The sequence below is a fragment of the Biomphalaria glabrata genome, chromosome 14, assembly GCF_947242115.1.
Source record: "Biomphalaria glabrata chromosome 14, xgBioGlab47.1, whole genome shotgun sequence".
Lineage (NCBI taxonomy): Eukaryota > Metazoa > Mollusca > Gastropoda > Planorbidae > Biomphalaria > Biomphalaria glabrata.
In genome coordinates, this window is record NC_074724.1 from 12,542,971 (window position 1) to 12,566,737 (window position 23,767).

Genomic DNA, 23,767 nt, shown 5'->3' on the forward strand with positions numbered 1-23,767 from the left:
GGGCTTTTTTTTTTTTTTTTTTAACATTTTGTTTTATTTTTATATACATTAAATGAATATTCATCTTGGAATTCTTAATTTTATAAGTTATTAAATACAAGTGACCCTGATCAAGTTTTCTGAAGCCCACAGTAGAAAGCTATCCTTTTCAATTCAGAAGTAAAGAAATTATTTTTTCCAGCTACAGTAAATTATCAACTAATAATATTCATGCTGTGGCTTTAACTCTTTCTCTCCTAATTAACTATACCATTGTTGATTTGACCCCATTAAATTAAATTAACTTTTGGTTTTACAAAAGTGTATTTGTGTTATGTAAAAAGAGCATGCATTCTCCTATAATTCTAAACAAAAATGTTATTGAAGTTTAATCATAACAGGGTAGAATGTACAAATGTGAAAAAAGAAACAATTCTGTCAGAACATGAAAAATAATCACGGATATAAAGAGTTAATCTCAATAATTGAGATTCGTGTTATGAACATCTTGTTTTTATGTACTCTTTTTATCAAATTAATCAGAAATCATAAATTAAAATTAATAGCACATCAGGTCTACATGACTTGATCTGCTATGGTACTGTGTACTGATACAGAAATTTTACAAAGAGAATTAGGTGAATTACAGAAATGGGAATCAAATTGAAGCATGTCTTTCCACCCAGAAAAATGTCAGTTATTAAGAGTAACAAAAAAAAAACTAAAACAAATTAATTCCACTTATCTTATTCATGGTAAACCAGTAACACAGACTAAAAATGCAAAATACCTAGGTGTTATAATAAACGAAAAACTGTCATGGAATCCCCATATTGATGAAACTATAAAAAAAAAATCAAAGCATTAGGGTTTATTAAAAGAAATTTATATAAATCAAATAAGAACGTAAAAACTAAAATGTTATTTAACCTTGGTTAGGCCAATAATGGAATATGCATCCTCTGTTTGGGACCCCTCATCTCAAGAAAACATTAAGAAACTGGAACAGACACAAAATAGAGCAGTGAGATTCATAAAAAAAGAATATTCACACTTGACTAGAGTAACACCTTTAGTAAAATCACAAAATTTAGAAAGCCTTCAGGATAGAAGACTTAAAAGTAAGGTAGCAATTATACATAAAACACTGAACCATAATCTTCAAATACAAAATCTAATAAAATACTCAGGAAGAGAAAGATAAAGGCACATTCCTCATTCATTATGCTAGGACAAATTTGTACAAGTGCTCTTTCTTCCCAAGTGCTATTAGAGCATGGAATGGGTTGCCTGAGCTAGCCAGGTATAACTACTTGGAAGAATATAGGTCATTGGTTAATATGCATGACGCGTAGGACGTTATCATCTTCTATTTTGAAGTAACATCTGTATCATATAAGATAAGATACTGCTTCATATTTGAGAAACATGTTATCCAAAAAAAAATAAGCAATCATTCACCATTTTGTTCAACAGAAAATTGATTAAAAATAGTTTACAATAAGTCTTTAGTTTAAAAAGACAGCTTCCCAGCAATCAGTATATTAGTGTACGCAATTTAATACAATTATTTTACACACACTATTATACAATAGAAAATGTCTCCTAATTTTTAAGTTTACAAATTGGAATGCATTTTTATTACATAGCAAGTAAGATAAAGAAAGGACATTTTCTTTGGTACAAGAAATTAATAGCCAAATATGTACAAAACTTATCATATGAACATTGTTTCACTTTAAATTACCATTTAGCTCTAAGTAAAGCCACTATGGATCATCTCATAAATATAAATTTTATACTTGTAATTCCCCACAAACTTTGGATTTCAAAGCAGACAATTTAATATCTTAAGTACACAACAATATTTTTGCTTAGACTAGTCTGTTATCACTTCTTTTTTTAACATATTTCTGGAGCATATTATGATGGAAACTATAGTCACTTGAGAAGGATACACTCCTGGCTGAACCATAAAAGAGCAGCCTATTTCTAGTCTCAGGTTTGCAGATGATATAGACCTCATTGAAAATGCAGACCAGGTACAAGATCTTCATTACAAAATGAATGCTGCAGCTAGAGCAGTTAACATTGGAATCAGTGCAGAAAAAAATCACAAAATAATAGTTCGAAATTGTACTAGATGTTGCATACAATGGAATGGCTAAACATTAGAAGTTGACTCCTTTAAATATCTAAGGTCAATACCGTTTAATCTTGGCATCCACTGGTATGAGCAAACTGTGGAAAATCTGGAAAAGTAACAGCTTCCAAGTAAAATTAAAACTGTATTCTTTGCTAGTGGTCTAACTATTATATGATAGTGAAAATAGGACACTGAACGCTAATGCTAAAAGATGAATCCAAGCCTTAACAAGTAAATGTTACAGAAAAATGCTGGGTATCAAATACCAGGAAAAGTGACAAATGAGTTTGTATTTTTACAAGTCAACACTGGCGGGCAAAAAGGAGGAAGTCCTCGACACTGTAAAGAAGTGAAAACTGAGCTGGCTCAGTCATTTTGTAAGACATGACTTGATGTCAAAAGGAAAAGTGGAGGGAACAGGTTATGCAAAGTCACAGCAGGTAAGTCAAGGGACAGATGAAAATTTGATGATTTCTTATGAAAGTATTTCCCACATATACTCCTAAATTTTTCAAAATTATAAATAGTTTCTCCTATTTTTTATGTTACAATAAATTCTGTTTCATTATGAACAATTTTTTAGAAACGAAATAATTCTACAAATCATTTTTTTTTAAATTTAGTTCCAAATAGTAGTTTAACAATAATGTGTCTGTGGCATTTTACGTCTCAAGAGACGATATTTTCCCTTTCCAACTTCTTGTGTGACCAATCCTTGATAAACAGCTGCGGTCACGGGTTGGGCAGCTGTAATCACCAGGCGCCATTGCATTTTCACCCTTCTTTCTGCTACTGTTGTGTATGGCATCTGCAATTCGGGACCCTTCCTTTATGCTCTCTCTCAATGTGTAGATCTACCCAGTGCCACTTTTCCCCAGCTGTAAGGGTCCATTTTGAAGAGCTTCATGTCACGTTTGCATACATAGGTATACCTTTGAAGTGGATGACCATCAGCTCTCCTGCCTTCTGTTAGATCAGCATACAGAATGCCTTGTGCAAGTCGACCTTGTGGCATTCTATGAACATGACCAAACCAGACAAGACATCTGCTACGGATAACACAGCGGATGTCCTGGCACCCTACTCTTCGTAGCACTTCCTTATTGTTTTTTTTTTATCTTGCCACTTTATTTTAAAGAGCCGTCTTAGGCATTGGAGGTGGAAGATATTTAGCTTTTTTCCAGCCATGAGCAGGCTGACCATGTTTATAACATGGTTAACAATGATGATGACATGAATTAGGTGTACTGCATCAATTCCAATAAAAACAAGAGCATAAAAGTCAAGCAGATAATTGAAACTTCAATATTGGCCAACAGAACAATGAGCTTTTGTAAGTCATGTACACAGTTTAATGAATAACAACAAAAAATTTGTTCTAACAGCAGTTTAACAGTACAATAAGTTCAGCAAGAAGATACACAGTGTATCTTTTTATGGTGGTGTACCAGGTGTTTTATACTGAATGTCACCAAGGAGAGATGGATCAGGGTCACGATTTGTTCCAGTTCTGAAAAAATAAATAGATTTACTTTATCATTGCCAATGCAGATTTTTTAACATTTAAGAAGTTTATAAAATGTAACATAATAGAAATACCTACTTAATACTTATGGCAGTGCAGGCTTATTAATGTGTTAACAAAAAAGTTTTCTTTTTCAATTTCTGCTATTAGCTCACACTTTCAAGATTTCAATTCCTGATATTAGCTCACACTTTTAAGATTTCAATTCCTGCTATTAGATCACACTTTAAACATAGTTTAAAGTTTAAATTTTGAATCATTTATTTTGACAACTTTTCATAATCCTATTGAGCAGAAATGTTGCACATAAACTCGTGCTGAATGACTAACATTTGTTACAATTTCAGAAAGATCACTTCATTAATTAGCAAACGAAAAAAAAAGTTCCCCTTTTAGACCTTGCAATCTATAGGGCTGATGTTGTTAAGATCATCTGTTTCTGTGGCCCACTGTTACTGAGCACAGTGTTATATGGCCAGCACAATGACCAACAGCCTTTACTTTCCCCGACTAAAGTCAGGTACCCATTAGAGTTGGATGGATGGACTCAAGGGCACCCTAAAAATCCCAAAATTCATAATTCCAGTCTTCACCAAGATTCAAACCCAGGACCCCAGGTTCGGATGCCAAGTGCTTAACCACTCAGTCACTCAGTCACCTTGCCCCCCCCCCCTTTCATTAATCACTGATATTTTTTTTTTAAAAGTCATCAGCAATGTTTAACATGTTTACAGTAAGGAGTGAGATTTTTTAAAATCATCCACTGACAAACAGCTTAAGGAGAACATTAAGTGTATTTTGCTACTTAGTTCATTAAGTAAGTAATGGAATTCTGCAAAGTTAACAACAAACGAAGGCAAGTTTGTTTTTTTTACCCAGTACCAGTAGAACTGCTCATGGAGAGGGCAAAGTAATAGCCTTATATTGTATAGCCAGAAAAGTTGGTTCGCAATATTTATAGAAGCGTACACATACAAGTTTTAACAATGTTTTCTTTGGTTGGAAGTTTTAAAAAAGGAAAATATAAAAAAAATACTTAAAATAAAAATAAAGCTTATATTAAGTGTAATTGTATCAATTAGTTAGGATCAGTCATTAATTGAATTTGTAATAGCTAACAATAATAAATCTGTGCTTTTAGAAATATTTTTACTAGCGCAATTTCATGCTTTTAGCTTTCTTCATGCGCTATGATCCTATTATTTGTCTGGACCAGTTGGGAAAGGGAAGGGGGTGGTAGAAAGAAGGGGATACCATGATCGTTTTTAAATACATTTTAAATTTTTTTTAAATTGTAGGACTTTGCCAACTCGAACTGTGCTTATGAAAATAGAAGGTTTCATAGTTTTCTATTGTTAGTTTCAAACTTTCAAACAATGAGCTACTTCTCTACACAAAGTATAAAGGGACTAATTCAACTTATACCACCACATCTGTCAAGTACAATTTCTTTACCTTGTTTGATACAAAACAAAATAATTAATTACCAACAGTTAATGAACTTAAAATATTTTGATATACAGTAGTAAATAGGTTTGTGAGGAAATTTGAAACAGGATCAGAATGGGAATGGGACCCTTACAAACTAAGACTATACAGCCATTATTGGGATCTTTAGGTCTTGCAAAGACCTTTCTATAAGGAACAGTAGCAGGGAAAAAGAGAGGCAGAAAAAGAAGAGATGGAAAGACAACATCAAGGATTGGATGGGCCTGTCAATGAAAGAGACTCTTGATATTGGCAAAATCAGAGAGGAATGGATATACAGTGGACAGAGTATGAGTGGTGCCCCAATGATCCAACAGGTTTTGGGATGTAAACTTATGAGATGTATTTAATAAGTTACAATAAGTAGCCAGCCTAAAGTATTTTAACAATAACTAACAAAACATTACCCTTGTAGAACAATACGTATAGTTACTAAATCATCCCAGTATTCAGTAAAATCATCCTCATGTTTTAGAACTCTTTGTCCTTTTAATGGTAACTCCAACATAACCTCATAGTAAATCATCTGTTCATTAAAACAGCTTTGCAAAAACTGATGAAGATAAAAAAAACAATATACTCTTTCATTACAAAATAAAAATGTACACAATTTTCAACCAAAAAAAAAGAATATTGAATTTTGTGTTAACAGATTTGGAGAAAAAGATTTTCACTATTGATATTGGCTTTTTTTTTCTTTGCAAGCTCAGATGCTTGGTAAGAGAGGTACTGTGTCATAGAACATGGACTAAGAAAAAAAAGGTAAAGTTCCCCTTTCAGACCATGCAATCTTTAGGGCAGACGATGTAAAAGTCATCTGTTTCTGAGGCCCAAGTTTAATGAGGATGTCATGTGGTCAGCACAATGATCAACTGCCTTCTTTACTTTTTCCCAACTAATGTCAGGTACCCCTTAGAGCTGGGTGTGGACTCACAGGTGCACTAAAGATCTTGAAATTACAAATCCAGGATTTGAACATGAGACTCCCATGTTCAGAAGTCAAGCGCTTTGCCACTCAGTAACAAAACTAATTTAGTTTAAGTGCTGATTGAGCTTGTAATTTTAGATTGCTATGATAATGGTTAACATCTCCTAATTTATTTTTTTTTTAAATTTTCATCATCTAGATGTAAGCAGGACTTTGATGATCATGCATTATAATTTTATGTAGACTTATGGTTTTGGGCATGGTAGCTATGTGGTTAAGTGCTTGTCTGAGGTCCTGGGTGCAAATCTCTGTGAAAACTAGGGTTTTGAATTTCAGGCTTTTCATCTGCCCTAAAGATCACATTGTCTGAAAAAGGAACTTAACTATGGTTTTAATCAATATGTTTGTAATATTGCAATTTCTTTTTTTCAACAGTGATATTGCATGTTGTTATTGTCATGCAGTAGAATATATCTCACATCAACAGAAAGCTGGAAATTTCCATTCTAGGTTGAAAAGCTTCATGTTAAGTCTGGGCTCCTACATTCAATATAAAAAAAGTGCTAACAACCTTATACTTGGAAAGGCAAAAACAAAATTTAAAGTTTATTTTATTTTTGTCTAATTTTCATATTCTATTAGTTTGGCTTAACAATTTTATTCATTGTGTTTTGTTTTTGCATATGATTCAAATTTGTGTATTAAATTTTCCTTATTTGACATATGAATTAAGAATTATTCTGAATTTCTATTTGTGGATTTGTTTGTGCTTTTTAATTAGATTTCAGTTATATTATATGGTACAAGGAACCACTGGATTTTATTATTATAATGGAGTACACTCAATCAAGTCACATATTTTAAACTTCACAGTTATATTAATAATATACATTATTATACATTATTATTAATAATTATAGCCTACACTGTTATCAAACTATATTTCATTTATTAGGATCAACATATTTCCCCACTTGTTTGTCTACCTATGATCAAGTCTTCTCAATCTATTGGATCTGTTTTGTAAAATGTTTTTACATGTTTAAGATGTCCCTTCAGAATTGAAGATAATCTACATCATAATCCAAACCTCCTGCAGGACAAGGGGGGATGGCAGTATGCAGGGAATGAACCCAGGACCACAGAGATGACCGAATGACAATCCAGTACACATACCACATGACCAAGCAGACATCCATCTCTAAATATATGGACTAAATCTTAGCCTAAAAATATACCAATTTGTTGTAATTAACCTCAAAAAATTGTATTGAATCTCTAAAACAGTGTTTCCCAAACATTTTGACCTATGTGTACCCCTTTTAAAATTGTTGGAACGTTGAGTACCCCTCATGCCCCCCGCCAATTCTCTATGTAGCCTACTTGCATCTATGTGCTAAGATTACAGATCATAGTGTTACAAATGACCAGTTACAGGAAGAGGTTAACGTGTGACCCCGGCGAGATAACAAAGCAGCGAATGTTCTCTAAAATGTACATGTATAAACTAAGACAGGATGTGACGTTTCCTCACGTGTTATTCCAGAAGATACTAGCAGTGTTTGTGCAACTTTGGACAAGCGATTAGGGACTCTATATAAACCAGAGTTAATGTAAAAAGTCAGTCGTAGGTAGAGTCGTCGTTACTGTTGTCTACTGTGCGAGACAGTGGAAGAGAGATGTGTACGACTCGATACAAGTTAACTAGGGTTAAAGTCTATACAGCAAACTACAGTGGACTTGAGCCATAGTACAGTTGATACAGTCGATGTAAGACGTGTACGGCTCTGATTCGGTAGACTTGAGTACGACTTGGTTCAGCTTTGGGAGACCTGGAGCAACACTGGGAAGTGTGTCGGTGGTCTGTTCTGTGGAATATGGCTCGATGCAAGTTGACAATAAGAGATGAATTGCAACGAAGTGAAGAGATGAATTTCAATGAAGTATAGCTAACTGTAAACTGACAGATATTGTACAGTCTTCTACGCTAAATGTTACAGTGACGAATTGTTAAGAGTTAATAGTCAATAAAGTTATATGAAGCTGAAAGTTGAGTCATTAAGTTCTTTGCAGTGTTTTTATTTGTGTGCCTACTATATAATAGTACATTTAGCCAGAAGATTCCGAAATACGTAACAATATAATTCGGTTCCCTGGTTATTAATTTTAATCTGAGATGCTGTTCCAAATCTGTTCCTTTTTTTTAACTTAATGACTACAAATGCTGAAAAAGCTTCACATGAAGTTGGAGAAGACAAGAACTATTTCAGAATTTTTTTTGTTAAAACTGGATACACAAATGTTGCAGATACCAGAGAATTAAAAGGCATGGCGATCCTAATCTTATTAAACCACACAAATGAAACATACATTTTGAGACATGTAACGAATGTATTTTCACGCCATTTGGTTAAGCAATTCTCTAACTTCATTTTTATTGGTACATCAAAAACTATCAATCTTTTACAATTAATTATTCAATTAGTGGGATTAATGTGTACATTTCAGAAGTTCACCAGGGACGATAAAAAAAAATAATTTTAACCATGAAAAACATCTCTATTTATTACCTGATCTTTATATTTACTTTTAAGATGTATAATAACACCGATTGACCCATTATGAGTTTGTATAAATAAAAAATAAAATAATATTAAAGAATGTGAATTAATACTTATTACTAATTTATTTTATTTAAATAACAGAATATAATAAATCAGCATGGTTAATGAGGTACAAAGTACCCCTGGGAAAGTGCTCTAATAGAAACAAGAAAACTTATAAAACACACTGGATAAGACTAATCAGCAAAGAAGACAAAATCAACATAGAAACAAAGATGGAATTTGTAAGGAGATTATAACATATATTCACATAGGGCCTACTATTATTAACATTTTTAATAAAAGATGGCTACATAAGCATTTTAATTATGCAGAAATATTTTTTCTTTCCTGAAAAGCAAATATTATATGCATTAGAAAAAATGTGTTACTCCTTGATGTTACAAAGTTTAAACTGGGTTCAGAGTTCAAATGTGCTAGAACTGGTATCTAACTAAAAGTTAGGGCTGAAAGAAGGTAAAATAATAAGCTTCATCTAGCAGTCATCTGTCTTGAAGAAATCTTGGAATGCATACATTTGTAATCATGCAAACTCAATGCGAAAATATAAAATAAATGGAAACTATATTTTCCTTCTTAACTACCTCATGAGCAGTTTCATGTTCAAATATATTTCTATGAATTGTTTTACCATCAGGGTATAATACAGGAATACTTTTGGATTTAGAATCACATGCCTCTGAAATAAAACACACAAAAAAAAGAAACATTTTATATAAAAACATAATTTCTGAATCATAAGTTATTAAAGATTATTTTAAATCTTTGAAATAATTCTTAAATAGGTCTCAACAGCTAATGTCATAAAATGATTTACATACATTTCTAAGTGTATAAATAATTTTATGTAGCCCATTACAAATAATATAGTTTACTCAAAAATGTAGTCTTAAACACTGTAAAAAGAAAAGATAGAGAGTTTGATGTAGAGATTATAGGCAGTCAGAAAAACCTATACAGGGCTGGTCTTAGGCCACTGCAACTTATGTGGCCGCAGTGGGCCCTGCACTTTCATAGGCCCTGCGCGATGCGAATTCTAGATGTAAATTATTAAATTAAACCATTTTAACTTATTATTTAAAGGTTCCAGGAATTCTCCTCAAATTAAAAAATAGAAGAAAAAGTCATGAAAATCTCCTGAAATTATTAAAACCTTCTGAAAACTGATGCAAATCTCCATAAAACACAAAATTGTCATTTCGGGGTGTCATTCAACATGGATTTGGCACTGATTTTGTACTTAGTAAAGTATAAATAAAATGCAAAGACGAATTAATTTTCTAATACAAAATCTTAATTTTCCCTTATTATCCTTATCACAACCCAAATTAGGCCCTGCGCAATATGTTTCGTATAGGGCCCTGCAACCTGTAGGACCGGCCCTGAACCTATATGACTACTGAGTGGTAGATACTTATGGGTTTAATAAAGATTAAGGATGAGTGCAGTATTTCACATGACCATACACAAACCCAACTTTATAAACATTCTATATCAATCTCTGCACACTGGATGTGCTTGAACCATGAAAACAAAATTATAAATCTTAATTAAGGCAATTATTTCTGTTTAATTGCATTGATTAGAATTTAAGTCTAGGCCCTACGTACCTGGTCCATGTATTTCTCTTTTTTTATTGGCATTGCTTCTGTTAGATTTTATGCATAAATAGTTTCCCATGTTTTTTATATATTTTGCATTTAATTCAACATTGATTATCAATATATTTGTGCAAGAAAGCCTACATTAATTATAAATGTTATTTAGGAGCATGCTTGGTCATTTTAATTTGTTTTTTTTTAAATGAGGAAATCTAGATCTGTTTCTTGAGATAGGGTTAGGGATCTAGATCTAGAATCTATTCAGCTACAGTAGATTACATCATCATACATACATTTAGGCTACATGTGTATAGCCTATGCCTACATTGTGTACATCTAGATTTTTAATTCAAAACTTTAGATTATTTAGAAACCAGAACACTATAAATTGTAATGTGTTCCACTGAATGGCTAATATGCATTTCATATCAGCATTTACATTAAACAACTAGATATGGATTTACACTGCCAAAAGTTAGCTGAAAAAGATATTCAAATAGTGTTACTTTTTAACTCTTTGTCCCTAACCACAAATACAAATGGAAATTCCCAATTAGTCATTTCCTATAATTTTCATTTGAGCTCCCCCCTCCCCCTTACTTTCCTGATGAAAAAAAATTTGTAATATATATATATATAGCCATTTATATTTAGATCAAATTTCTTGATATTGGATGTATGCTATTGCTATGTTATCTTACTAGGAAACACATTAATATCAATATGAAAATTAGCCTAAAGAGTAGAATAGCACACAATGATTTCATCCACAACATGCAAATCTTCAAAGATTTACTTCATCAGTTTGATAAAAAAAAAAGGATGGTTGACACTGTGGTACCATAGTGAATTTAACTCCAGCTCATGATGTTCAATCCCTGCATTCTCAGACTAGGACAAAATATTCTTTTCTTAAGAAAAAGAAAAAAAAAATTCCATCATCTACTCAAACTCCACTGGTAGAAAAAAAATGTTTTAAGTTACCTGTATGATTGTGTTCTGATTTTTTTTTCTATCTTTAGCACAGAATGGGGGCATGGTGGCTGATTGGCTAAGCACTTGGCTTCCAAACCTGGGGTACTGGGTTTGAATCTAAGGTGAAAATTGAATTTTGGGATTTTTAGGGCCCCCCTGAGTCCATCCAAGCTGACTTAAGTTACGGAAAGTAAGGACAGTTGGTCATTGTGCTGGCCACATGACACCATGCTCATTAATCCTTGGCCAAAGAAACAGATGGCCTTAACATCATCTGTCCTATAGGTCATAAGGTCTGAAAGGGGAACCTTTTAGCACAGAATAAGAAAAAAGGACACAGCTTTCTTTTTCTTTAAAAAAAAAAAGGTATTAAAGCTTATTCTTATTCAGATAGTGTTATGTACATAAATCTGTGTTTGGACTTTTGGCTAAATATGATATGATATAGAATCTTTAATAATTGAACATAAACATGTACAATGCAAATGGTTTTCAAAAGAAAATGCTTATCTTAACAAATAGGGTGTTTGCTTTTCTGTCTTGAAGCGTGAATGTTATTGAGTTATCTGTTCACAACTGTACTGGACAGTTTGTTTTTTACTTAAAACATCTTTTATTTTTGTCTTAAATGTTACACACTTTTAAATAAGTAAAAAAAAAAAATATTCCATTTTAAGTTCCTGAAGGGAGACAGGGATAGCTAGGGGGGAAGGGCTCAATTCAGTCCCTGATACTCTCGCTTGACAATTTAAAGCATACCTCACATGAGCCATCCTTTATTTATTTAGTTTTTGTAAAGGTTTTTGCAATTAAAATGTTCCCATCAAATATTCTGGAGCCACACATTACAAATGGTAATGTTTCATTTCAAGAACTAAAAGTCTATGGAAAAGTTTTCCAATTAATGTTGGCAATTCAAGATGATGTTTTCAACATTTGTTTTATTCAAGTACGAAAACGTAAAATATAATTTTTAGTTTTTACAGTAGCTTAATAAGGCAGAAATGCTCCATCCACAGCTAATGCCAAGGCTTTCATCTTATTGCAATGAGATGAACCAAAGTTGATCAACCAATAAAGGAGGCTAACAACTTACTGGGTAATAAAGTAAAATGATTTAAATCCTAAAAACTTTCTTTTAACAAATTATTTAAAATCATTTAATGTTTTTCATTACTTTTATTTTTAAAAAATTGAAAAAGCAACAATTTAAAAACTAAAATTGAAATTTAGAAATAAATTAAGTATTTTTAAAAAAGTATAAGTTTTACACATTTTAAATTTAACAATTTAACACATTGATCATGTTCACCTATTCATGTCACTATGATCTGATATCTATTTTGTTTGGCCTCCAACTGCTTTAACTGTTGAAACTAACTTTTTTTTTACTTAGGAGAGTTTAGAACAAACTACAAGAACTACTGGACAAATAAACCTAAAACATGCAGACACACAATCATTTAACCAAAATAAACAAAAACATTTTTTTTTCTTTTTTTGTCTTGTATTCAACAGCTTGTGGTTTTCAGTGAAATGTTAAAGCTACATCAACAAATGAAAAAAAAACAACCCATAAACAAAATCAATAAAAATTTATACTCACAGTCTTCCCTTACCACATTCAATTTTTAACCAATGCTCAAAGTTTATAAATCATTACATTGTTAATATACTAAATGAGGGTGTTTTTTTTATATAGATTTTTGTATATACTGGTATACAACAATACTTATGAAAAAAAAAAGATAAAAACTAAATGCAATGTTTAATTATAATTCAATAAATAAATTTTTTTCAATTAATTCTAGTTATATATTGGCTAAATACCACTCACTGATCAATATAGACTTCCTTTATTTGTTCAAGAACTGGTACTTGTACTAGTACTGGTACTAGGATGTGGTAGTTGAGTGGTTAAGTGCTTTGCTTCCTAACCTGGGTCTCCGTGAAGACTAGAATTTAAGTTTGGAATTTTTACGCGCCCCTGAGTCCACCCAACTCTAATGGGTACCTGACTTTAGTTGGGGAAAGTAAAGGCAGTTGATCTTTGTGCTGGCCACATGACACACTGCTTGTTAACCTTTGGCCATAGAAACAAATGACCTTAACATCATCTGCCCCATGAATCGCAAGGTATGAAAGGGAAACTTTACTTTACTGGTACGTCACTCAACATTGTGAATACTTTGTAAAAACAATCTTTTATTTTCTTTGAAACAACTGCAGAAATGAGTGTGTTTGTACTAGAGAAGGCTTACACACTCACCAAGTGTGGGAGAACAAACACAAAATTAAACATTGCATTCCATCCAGAAGAAAGAAGACACTAATAGTGAATAAAAAAATGAGAAATGGACAAGCTCTCATCCGAATCACAAGAAAGATGATGCCTTAAAAGCTATCCTAACAAGATCAACATCTAATTTTACGACTCAGGACTGGAACCAACAGAATGAGACAAAATATGAACAGGAAGCTCAAAATAGGAACCAGTATAATCTGCCCATGTGGAGTATCACCATAGAATGCTGACCATGTCCTTCAAAATTGCTCTCTTTACCAAGAGGCCAGTACAAGACACTGGCCCCAAAACACCCCAATTGAAAGAAAACTATATGGAGAGCTCCCTGATTTGGAAACCACTGCACAGTTCATCTCATATATTGGTCTAGTCATTTGAACGCTGCAACATGAAAATGAGAACAAGGAAGAAGAAGAAGTGTGTTTGTGTGTCTCATGAACTTACAAACACAAAACGTCATGTATGTCTTGGTAGAAGAGCATCACAATGAAAAAGATACAACAAAACAAACCAATAACGGCTCCTACCATAAACAGAACAACATCAAGCCTTTCAAATATTTCAATATATGTCTGAGAGTTCAAAGAGTGGTCAGAGGTTGTATGTATAATTTTTTTTTCTCCAAAGGGAACATGAGTGATACAAGAAATCACAGAATGATGTATACATATTACATATATAAAGGCAGCGCAAGGGAAATTCGGTCCCTAGTGCTTCAATTATATATGTCCTATGTATTCATTGTTTCAGCAACTAGCTTCACAATGGTATTTACATTTATGGCTAGAAGTCACAGACAAAAATGTGTGAGTGAGTATATTTTGGGAAGGGAAGAATTATAAAGAGGGCTGCTCCTATTGAACATGATGTTACATTGAATTTGTTCAAAACATAAACTGTAATAAGGCAAATGTTCAACAATTATATATATATGAAAAAAAAAATTAAATTAAATTTATTTCATATTAATTATCTATACAATTATCAACATTTAGAAATAGCACCATAATGTTTTAATCTCAACAGGTAGAATAAAGCTTTAAATGAATTTCTTATAAATTCCTTAAACAAAGTTAATGGAATTTTTATGTTATTAAATCTAAAGAGTATTAATACAAACTTTTGTGCATTACTTCCAATACAAAGTTAGTTGAGTGACAGTTCAAATCTTCATTTTAACTACTGGTTTCAAAGTTTTACTGGCAGAGGCTTCATTATCTAAAGATCTGTTAGCAAAAAAAAAAAAGAAAAAAATAATCAAGGCTAAGGTGTTTTAATGCTTTTTGTAAAATTGTAATTCTTTGTATAAACGTATGTGCCTTTAATGCTAAAATAATCTTGCTTTGCAATTGCTACAAATTACTAATTCCCTTTAGAAAAGTATTTTCATTGTTTTCTTACACATCTTTGAAACAATTCAGACAGAATAGTATGAACACAAGGATTGCTTGTTGGGCAATCTGTGTTTTCAATGTCATCACATACTTTGGGGCTATGATTGCTGCATCTCTGCTGCCCATTCTCACATAATCTGTATGCTTTGACCACAGTGACATCAAAGAGAAGACAGTCTGTAGTTAGGCACAAGGCATGATAAAGTGTGTGAGATTGACCACACAATAGCCTATGACTGCTGCAGTCAGGGATCCTTCTAAAATTGCATGTTTGGTAAATAGGAACAATACAATATGTGATCTACATATTTTGCCACATCCAGAGCAGACATAACTGTTGACTGCAGGTGGTCGGCTTAGATTCTCTTTTCAAAGTCTATGTCTGTCCTAGGCAGTAGATTTCCTACTCTCCTATCTTCGGATTTGATGACAAGCTTTATATTTATTTATTTTTTTTAACTAGGGATGCACCAGATAGTAGTTCTCTCTCTGGTCAGATATCCTGACATTTTTCACTATCTGGTTGAATATCACTGCAGGATAGTTTGCCAGATAGTAAAAAAGTACACAAAAGTAGGCCAACCTACATTTCTATTGATACGCATAAAGTGGATGTGGTTTCATTAATGTCTGTTATAGAACATATTTAGGTTTATATTTCATATAAAATAATGTGCTTAAATATAAATGAATATGTACCAAACATCATTTATTACAATGACAAGGCTGGTTAATATAAATAGACATTAAGCTTTACATTATAAATGCACATTACATACATAGCAGCAATGGCTGGTACATCTGTTTACTTTGTTTGTCTTGACCTTTGAGTGGGTCATTTAACATGTTAACTATGTCACACTGACCAGACATAGCTGTGGGTATATCTCCAGAGATATAGATTAAAAGCTCCCACCCTCTTTTATTTGTTTAGTCCATCACATTGAGTTCATAGATAGACAGGTGGCCACATTAAGTCAGCTGGGGGTGGACATAATATCAACAAGTTGACACTGTCTTGACGTCACAACTTATGAGGGAACAGAGTTTGTTTACTTGGTGATAAATATTACTGATCTTCATACCACATCACTACATGGATAACCGGGTAATGAGTTAGCTTACATGGAAATAAATCTGACCTAGGGGAGCTGGACTACATCCCACACCTCTACACTGGTGCAAAGTTTGCTTACTAGGAGATAAATCTCAAGAGGCTGGACTATAGAATCAAAACCTACACAAGTGACCATTTGCTACATAAACCACAAGCATATTACTATATTTTATAGCCAAGTAAGCCAGTAACTAATTTTTATGTGGATAAAAGTAGAAGGCTAAAATATGTGTATATTAACATATAAGACACTGAACAGGATTAGCTTTAAAGGGAGAACTAAACACCTCCTAATCCTTATTTGTTTGTCCTTGACACTGAATTTAGATCATAGACATAGATCATAGACCATTTTAAAGCCAGAATGGATTAACACAACATGCAAAGACAACATAATGACACTGTAAATAAATATTACTGTTGAATTACTTTTCCTAACATGTTAACTTGAAACCCTCCTCCTGCATTGAGTGTCTTGATTTAATAATGATATTCTTAATAATCTGGGAGAATCAAGTAACTCCTCATTATTATTGTTCTTACTTATGATAAGTCGCTATGAATCAGACCCTAAACGCCAGGACAGGAAGCGGTTTGTGGCCTTTAAAACACTGTCCTGATGACCAGTTGATGGACTGAAATACATGAACACATACATCTACCCACTATAAAACCCAGATTGTACTTTACCTTTAAGAGCTTAAAAATTAGAACAATATACATGTATATAATATATTCTACATTGACAAACAAGTTAATAATTTTTTTCTGATGTTAAATTCATCAATGAGTGATATGAGTTTAAAACATAAGATTAAAAAAAAAACTAGAATAAAATTTAACATAGATATGCTATTAAGAAGTTTTTCAAAATTTTCAGTATATAGCTATTTACTAGATATTTGGCTCCTACAGGATATCTTATTTCACTATACAGCCATATCTGGCTTAAGCCAGATATCTGGCTTAAGCCAGATATCAAAATGTTATCAGTTGCACCTTTACTTTTAACAAAGCAGAGGTTACAGCAGATAAGAGTGTTAAGAGCCAGACCTCTCTGTAGAGTTGCTTTCAATCAATCCATCCTTTACTTACCTTAACCTTAACCTGATTGATTGGTTGGCATTGCAGCCAAACCTTTTTATTTTCAAAAGGTGTAAATTTGTTTTATGGTATGGCAGCATCAAACCTCCTGATGCCATTGTTAATAATATGATCTTGTAAACATTTGCCTTCTTCTTTGGCATTTCATTCCCTATTTTTTTTTTTTATTAATGTTTTTATTCAGTCTGACTTACTTACTTAGACTTAGGTCCTCCCGCGCCGTTCTGCGCATTGGGTGGCAAGCTGTCTCCACAATGATCTGTCACTGGCAATGTCTGAAGCCTCCTCCCACCTGGTGTCCACTGTTCTGAGGTCCTCCATGAAGGTGTGTCGCCAGGTAATACGAGGACATCCCTGTTTGCGCTTTCCTCATTTTGGCTTCCATGTTATCACAACTCTTGTTTGTTTGTAAAATGTTTTACATGTTTCGGATGTTCCTTCAGAGTTGAAGATAGTTTACTTCCTAGTCCAAACCTCCCGCAGGACGACGGGGGATGGGAGCGGGCAGGATTTGAACCCTCGACCATCGATAAATCCGAACGACAGTTCAGCGCGCAAACCTCACGACCAGGCAGCCAACTCTTGGTGTGCATAATTCATTTTGACGTAGAACATGTCCCGCAAACCTCATGCGACGCTCAGTCACAACCTCACTAAGTGTTCGACTTCCAGTTCGGCATAGGATTTCCTTGTTTGAGATCCGGTCTGTGTAACTGACTCCCAAAATCCGTCTCAGCCATCTCTGTTGAGACACATTTAGTCTTTTCTCAATTTTGACAGATGACTTCCATGTCTCACATGCATATGTAGCAGTTGGAATGACGAATGTGTTGAGAAGATGTATTTTTGTCTCGAGTCCAATGGCTTGGCTAGTCCAAATAGGCTGCAGCCTTTGGAAAATGCTCCCTGCCTTTCCTATTCGGCACGCTACATCAGTCTGACACTGGTATAATAGCCTTTTTCTAATTAAAAAATTTTTTTATTTTTTTTCTTAATAAGACATTAGATCAAACCAAATAAAAGCAAATAAATGATGCTAACCTTATTCGAATGTATTCGTAATCATCCAGCAAACCATTAAACTCAGCTTCATCAGATAATTTGGTTTCTACTAATTCACCATAACTGTCTTTGCACATGTATACAGCTATGTCTTTTAGACATGGATAGTTCACTCCAAGGCATTTCTCTTTGAACTAAAACATAAAAAAAAGCATTGAATAACACAGCACTTAGTTAAAGCATCAGATACAAACTGAAACAAACATAATTTTAACAAGACTCTCAACTCAAGAAAACATTAACTGGAACAGACACAAAATAAAGCAGTGATATTCATAACAAATGAATATTCACATTTGACTAGAGTAACACCTTTAGTACAATCACTAAATTTAGAAAGCCTTAAAAGCACAGTAGCAATTATACATAAAACACTGAACCTTAATCTTCAAATACAAAAACAAAACCTAATAAATACTCAGAAAGACACAAAATAAAGGCACATTCCTTGTTCCATACACTAGGACAAATTTGTATAAATGCTCCTTCTTTCCTAGTACTATTAGAGCATGGAATGGGTAGTGTGAGTCAGCCAGGAAAACTAATGATTTGGCAGAATTTAAGTCATTGGTTAACATGGATAACTACATTGACCTAGGAACATGCGAAGGAAGTAATCATCTTCTTTTTTGAAGTAACGTCTGTATTTTATAAGATAAGATAAGTTTTAGCATATTTCTTATGAATTTTTAAAATTATTTTACAATAAAAAAAAAGTTCCCTTTTCAGACCTTGTGGTCTATAGGGCAGATGATGTAAAGGTCATCTGTTTCTGTGGCTTACAGTTAGCAAGAGTGTCATGTGGCCAGCACAACATCCAACCACTTTTACTTTCCCCCACTAATGTCAGGTACCCATTAAAGCTGGGTGGACTCAGTGGCACCCAAATAGGGTTAAATAAAAAATCCCAGTCTTCACCAGGATATGAACCCAGGACCCCCGGTTTAGAAGTCAAGCCCTTTAACGCTCAGCCACAGCGCCTCCGTTATTTTACAATACTTAAATTTTTTCTGAAAATTTTTTAAGAATGTAAATAAAATTAATATCATACTTCATAAGCTGTCTCAAGAGAAAACACTCTTGTTTGAATGATTGTTCCCTCTGGTAGGATGATTTGCATCATTCTTCCAGACTCCTGGTTAGCTTCTGATGTACCACCTAAGTAATGACAAGATTTAAATATTTATTACTCAAAGTGTTCTGTCTAAGGAAGACTTCTGTGTGTTGTGCCTGTATATGACCTATGTGTGTTGTGCTTGAAGTTGAACTCTGTGTGTTTTGCATGTAGATGACCACTGTGTGTGCCTGTAGATGACCTCTGCATATGGTGCCTGTGGATGACCCTTGTGTGTTGTGCCAGTAGATGACCTCTGTGTGTTGTGCCTGAAGATGACCTCTGTGTGTGGTGTAGATTCCACTGTTGTGCATTCATGTGGAATATTTTTTACTCTTGATTGAGATCAGACACGTTACAATAAGGGTAAAAAAAGTAATTTACTTTTTTTAAAATAAATTTTCAGCCTTAGTTTAAAAAAAAGTAATCTTTTAATCTTTTTAAGTTTATTTTCATAATACGATTTCAGAACAGTTAGAGAAAATGTTACATATTGTTGTGTTTGTGTTTTGTCTTAATAAATATTCAAAAAGAAACAAATAGTAAAAATAGTAAGGAACATTAGGGACTAATGAATTATTTTATTTTTTTTTTAAAAAGTTTTCAGGAACTTTATCTGTCTTTAACGTGATTCACCCACATGCCTTACATTAACCTTACAATTTTTATCTCAGGAGCTCATAAATAATTAAACAAATTAAAATAGTTTTGTTCTACACATCTAGTGTATGGTATTCTTTTTAGTTTATTGATAGATTTTTGAAAGTGTTCTTTTTTTTTTACAAAGCTTGTATCAACTATGTCTGTCTGTGTGTCTGTCTGTCTGGCTAAAAGTTTGTACACATTATTTCTCCGACACCCTATCTCGGATCAAGTTGAAATTTTGCACAATTATTTATTTTACCTGATAACACAAGAATCAATAAAAAAAAATTAACCAATTAGTTAATTTACTAATGGTAATAAATTACTTTGTTTGATATCTCAAACAAGGGAAAGAAATAGTACTTGATTGAAGTGGTGGTATGAGCTGAAATAGTATTTGTGGTAGCATTAGCAGAATAAGTCCCCTAATCAATTGTCATTTGAGGCTTATTACAAATTTAATTACAGGACTAATCCAAACTAATTGATACACTTAATATTAGCTTTGTTTTTTTTTTAAGTATTTTTTTTATTTGGTTTGTTTATAAATGATTTTGGTTTCATTCAGTTTACCTTCAAAAATAAAGATGTCATCATCATGTGTGTTATACTTTGACTGGGATACTGTTGTTTCCATTTATCATGAATACAAAAAGGAAGTATTCAATTTATTTTAGTTCTCATTCCTGTTGAAACTCTAAAACAATGCACTAAAAAATAAATATGTTGTCATTATTTAAAAGCATCAAATTATTCAAATTATAATACTGTATATTACAATAAAGTGGACCACATCAGCCATGATCAAGAGACTATCATTTAGACTAATTTAGATCTAAGTCCCAATAACCAGCTATGGTCCAATTACATGAACATTTCCAGTGTTACAAGATATGTTGTTCTCAAATAAAATACTCTGAAAGACACAAAGATAAAGGCACATTCCTCGTCCCATATGCTAGGACAAATTTGTACAAATACTCCTTCTTCCCTAGTGCTATTAGAGCATGGAATGGGTTGCCTGAGCTAGCCAGGAAAACCAGTGACTTGGCAGAATTTAAGTCATTGGTTAATATGCATGACTAAATGCATGACGCGTAGGACGTAATAATCTTCTTTTTTGAAGTAACGTCTGTATTATATAAGATAAGATAAGATACATAACATACTAAAATGTGATATATATTTAATTTTAACTAATTTAAATAGCCCTGCTAGATTATATAGATCTATTCTATACTAGATTACAGTTAACAAGTGTCAGTCCAGGTAAGACCTTCTAAACCTGCTTAGCATTAATTAATAATTAGGTCTATAATTACAGATCTAGAATCTATAGAGTCGTTTAAGTTGGCTATAGATAACAAATAAATTTTTAAAATGCATAGATCTACATATTATCATATAGTATATATAGTATAGAGCCTAGATCAGGTTCCATCGATCATCGGATAATTCCATCTATCTTAGTCTTAACTTGACTACTAGATCTATAGACATCATAGAAAAAATTTTTGAGAGAGCAAAAAAAAAAAAACTAGTCTAGGGATCTCATAAATGACATTTCCGATAAGAATGGAAATTTCCTAAACTCCTAACGAACAGCCTATATAGTTTAGTTTAGTATATGGATTTTTCAAAGAATATATTGTATCCATAGAATTAAAATATATTTATTTCTATGATTGTATCGTAATTCTAGATAGTGTTTTTCAAACTTTTACAAACGACAACAAAAATTATGTTCGCGTCCTCTCCCTTTAGTCAGCTATTACTATTAGGGATCAGGGGTGGGAAGAGAGCTTCAGAAATTCATTCTCCCCAATAAGTAAATAGCGCGTTTAAAAAGTAATTTAACATTTACAAGAGGTAAGACCTACTGAAGTGTGAGTGATATTAAGGGCAGTTGGAGAATTTACAATTCAAGCTCGATCCGTCATAAGATTATAATATCCTCTTCTTTCAAAGTAGGCTGTCATCTGAATCATCCCGGAAAACCAATAACTATTATATTATACTCAGACAACACTAAGTAGAGAAACGTGTCCCAATAGAAGCATAAACGAACATGGAAACAAAGGCAATAGAATAGATCCACACAGGGCGCGTCTGTAATTTGTAAAATATATAATAGATGCGTATACGTATGTATTGGGGGACACGACAATTCGTTCACTGACATTTCGTTCACCGACTAATCGTTCACGACTTTTCGTTCACGCGACTATTCGTTCACCAGACAATTCGTTCACGCGACTATTCGCTCACGGACTATTCGCTCACAGCGGCGCCTTCGACACGGAGGTCACGCTCACAGACAACTTGTTCACCGACAACTTGTTCACCGACAGTTGGTTCACGACAAATCGTTCACGCGACAAATTGTTCACTAACAATTCGTTCACAGACAAATTGTTCACAGACAAATCGTTCACTGGATATTTCCAAAAACAAAAAAATTGCTAGAGATCGGGTCTGATCCGAAATTCTTAGTAAATTTTTGTTTGTTTGTTGTTAATATTTTGTTAACGAGGACAGTATGTGATAAAAAATTATACTTAAAAGAAAAAAGAGATCCTACAAGCAAGCTGAAACATTTAAATGGGACCTCACTTTACTATAGGTAACATTTTTACTTTCAACATGTAGGCCTTCTTTTACACTCATGTCCATCATGCAGTCTTGTTCGACCTACCCAGTACCCATATTTGCTTATCGTCTTAATAGCGGTCCATACCCATTTTATTGATATCTTATTAACAAAAACAAATCTTATCTTATATAATACAGACGTTTCTTCAAAAAAGAAGATGATTACGTCCTACGCGTCATGCATTCTGCCAAGTCACTGGTTTTCCTGGCTAGCTCAGACACACTAGTATTTTTTCCACAATCCATTCAGCGTTTTTACGAGAGATAATTTAGATTTTTAACAATGGTGCTAGATTTGGTACAATATATGGTTTCACTGTTCAACTCTGAACGTCACATACTAGATACAGATCTAAGCTTAATACTTATCAATTAAGACATCTAAGAAAAAAAAACTAATTACATATAGGCTACAACACTAGGAAATATTTTGGTTCCCTATCAAAAAATTATAATTTATCGCAATACAACAAAATAAAATTGTTTCAATAAATTTGTTATTGAGGTCCAAGCAATCAAATTAGTCTACCAATGCGTGGTCACATATAGAAACAAGTTAACTAAAATAAAAATAAAATAAATCTTCTTTTCAACTTGATGGAAAGTACTATACTAGTGTCTAGTAGATATTTTCAATGTTAACAGATATAGGCAATGTCCAATAAAGTTTTATTACTTCCAGAGGAGCCAGTCTGACTAGCACTCAAGTAGGTGTTAAAGTCCTATTGGTGATCCTGGCCTCCTCGCGGCGGACTTTGGTAACGCTGTGAACGCCTCTAACAGCGGCTAACGGGGATCCCCTCCGTCTACGGTTTTCAAGGCCAAGTGGATGGAGCTTGTTAAATCCAGGATGTCCAACCCAATGTGTGGGTGCCTGGTTAAAAGCTGGATTAGGGTGCGCCGGAATGCGAGGCGCGCCCCATAAACGCCGTAGGCTCTAGAGGGTACGCTTCCGGATGTACGACATTGCATCTAGTCGCCCCACTGATGGCGAACTTTCTGGCGGTGAAAGCAACGAGTCTAGACAACCACTCATTATACCACAAGGTATTCGCGGCAAGCGTGACATTGGAAGCTAGCTCAGCGAACCCGAGTTCCTGAGTAGGTA

At 33.4% G+C, this 23,767-nt stretch overlaps 1 protein-coding gene across 8 annotated transcripts; it reads right to left on the reverse strand.

Moving 5' to 3' along the window:
• Positions 1 to 4: 4 nt before the first annotated feature.
• LOC106073884 (uncharacterized) lies at positions 5 to 21,565 on the reverse strand. 8 transcript variants are annotated; one of them, XR_008774847.1, is made up of 8 exons: positions 21,402 to 21,565; positions 20,581 to 20,704; positions 19,300 to 19,406; positions 18,228 to 18,382; positions 10,301 to 14,797; positions 9,275 to 9,369; positions 5,546 to 5,691; positions 5 to 3,635 (listed from the first exon to the last, which is right to left on the reverse strand). XR_008774847.1 is itself a non-coding variant. In XM_013234542.2 (4 exons), the coding sequence occupies exons 1-4, from the start codon at positions 10,368 to 10,370 to the stop codon at positions 3,560 to 3,562; spliced, it is 387 nt and encodes a 128-aa protein (XP_013089996.2). In that variant the 5' UTR covers positions 10,371 to 10,905; the 3' UTR covers positions 5 to 3,559. The 8 variants fall into 8 exon arrangements, 1 of the variants encoding a protein (XP_013089996.2); XR_008774843.1 differs by having other exon boundaries at positions 20,581 to 20,717; positions 21,330 to 21,565; XR_008774846.1 differs by having other exon boundaries at positions 14,692 to 14,797; positions 20,581 to 20,717; positions 21,402 to 21,561.
• Between the last annotated feature and the right edge of the window lie 2,202 nt (positions 21,566 to 23,767).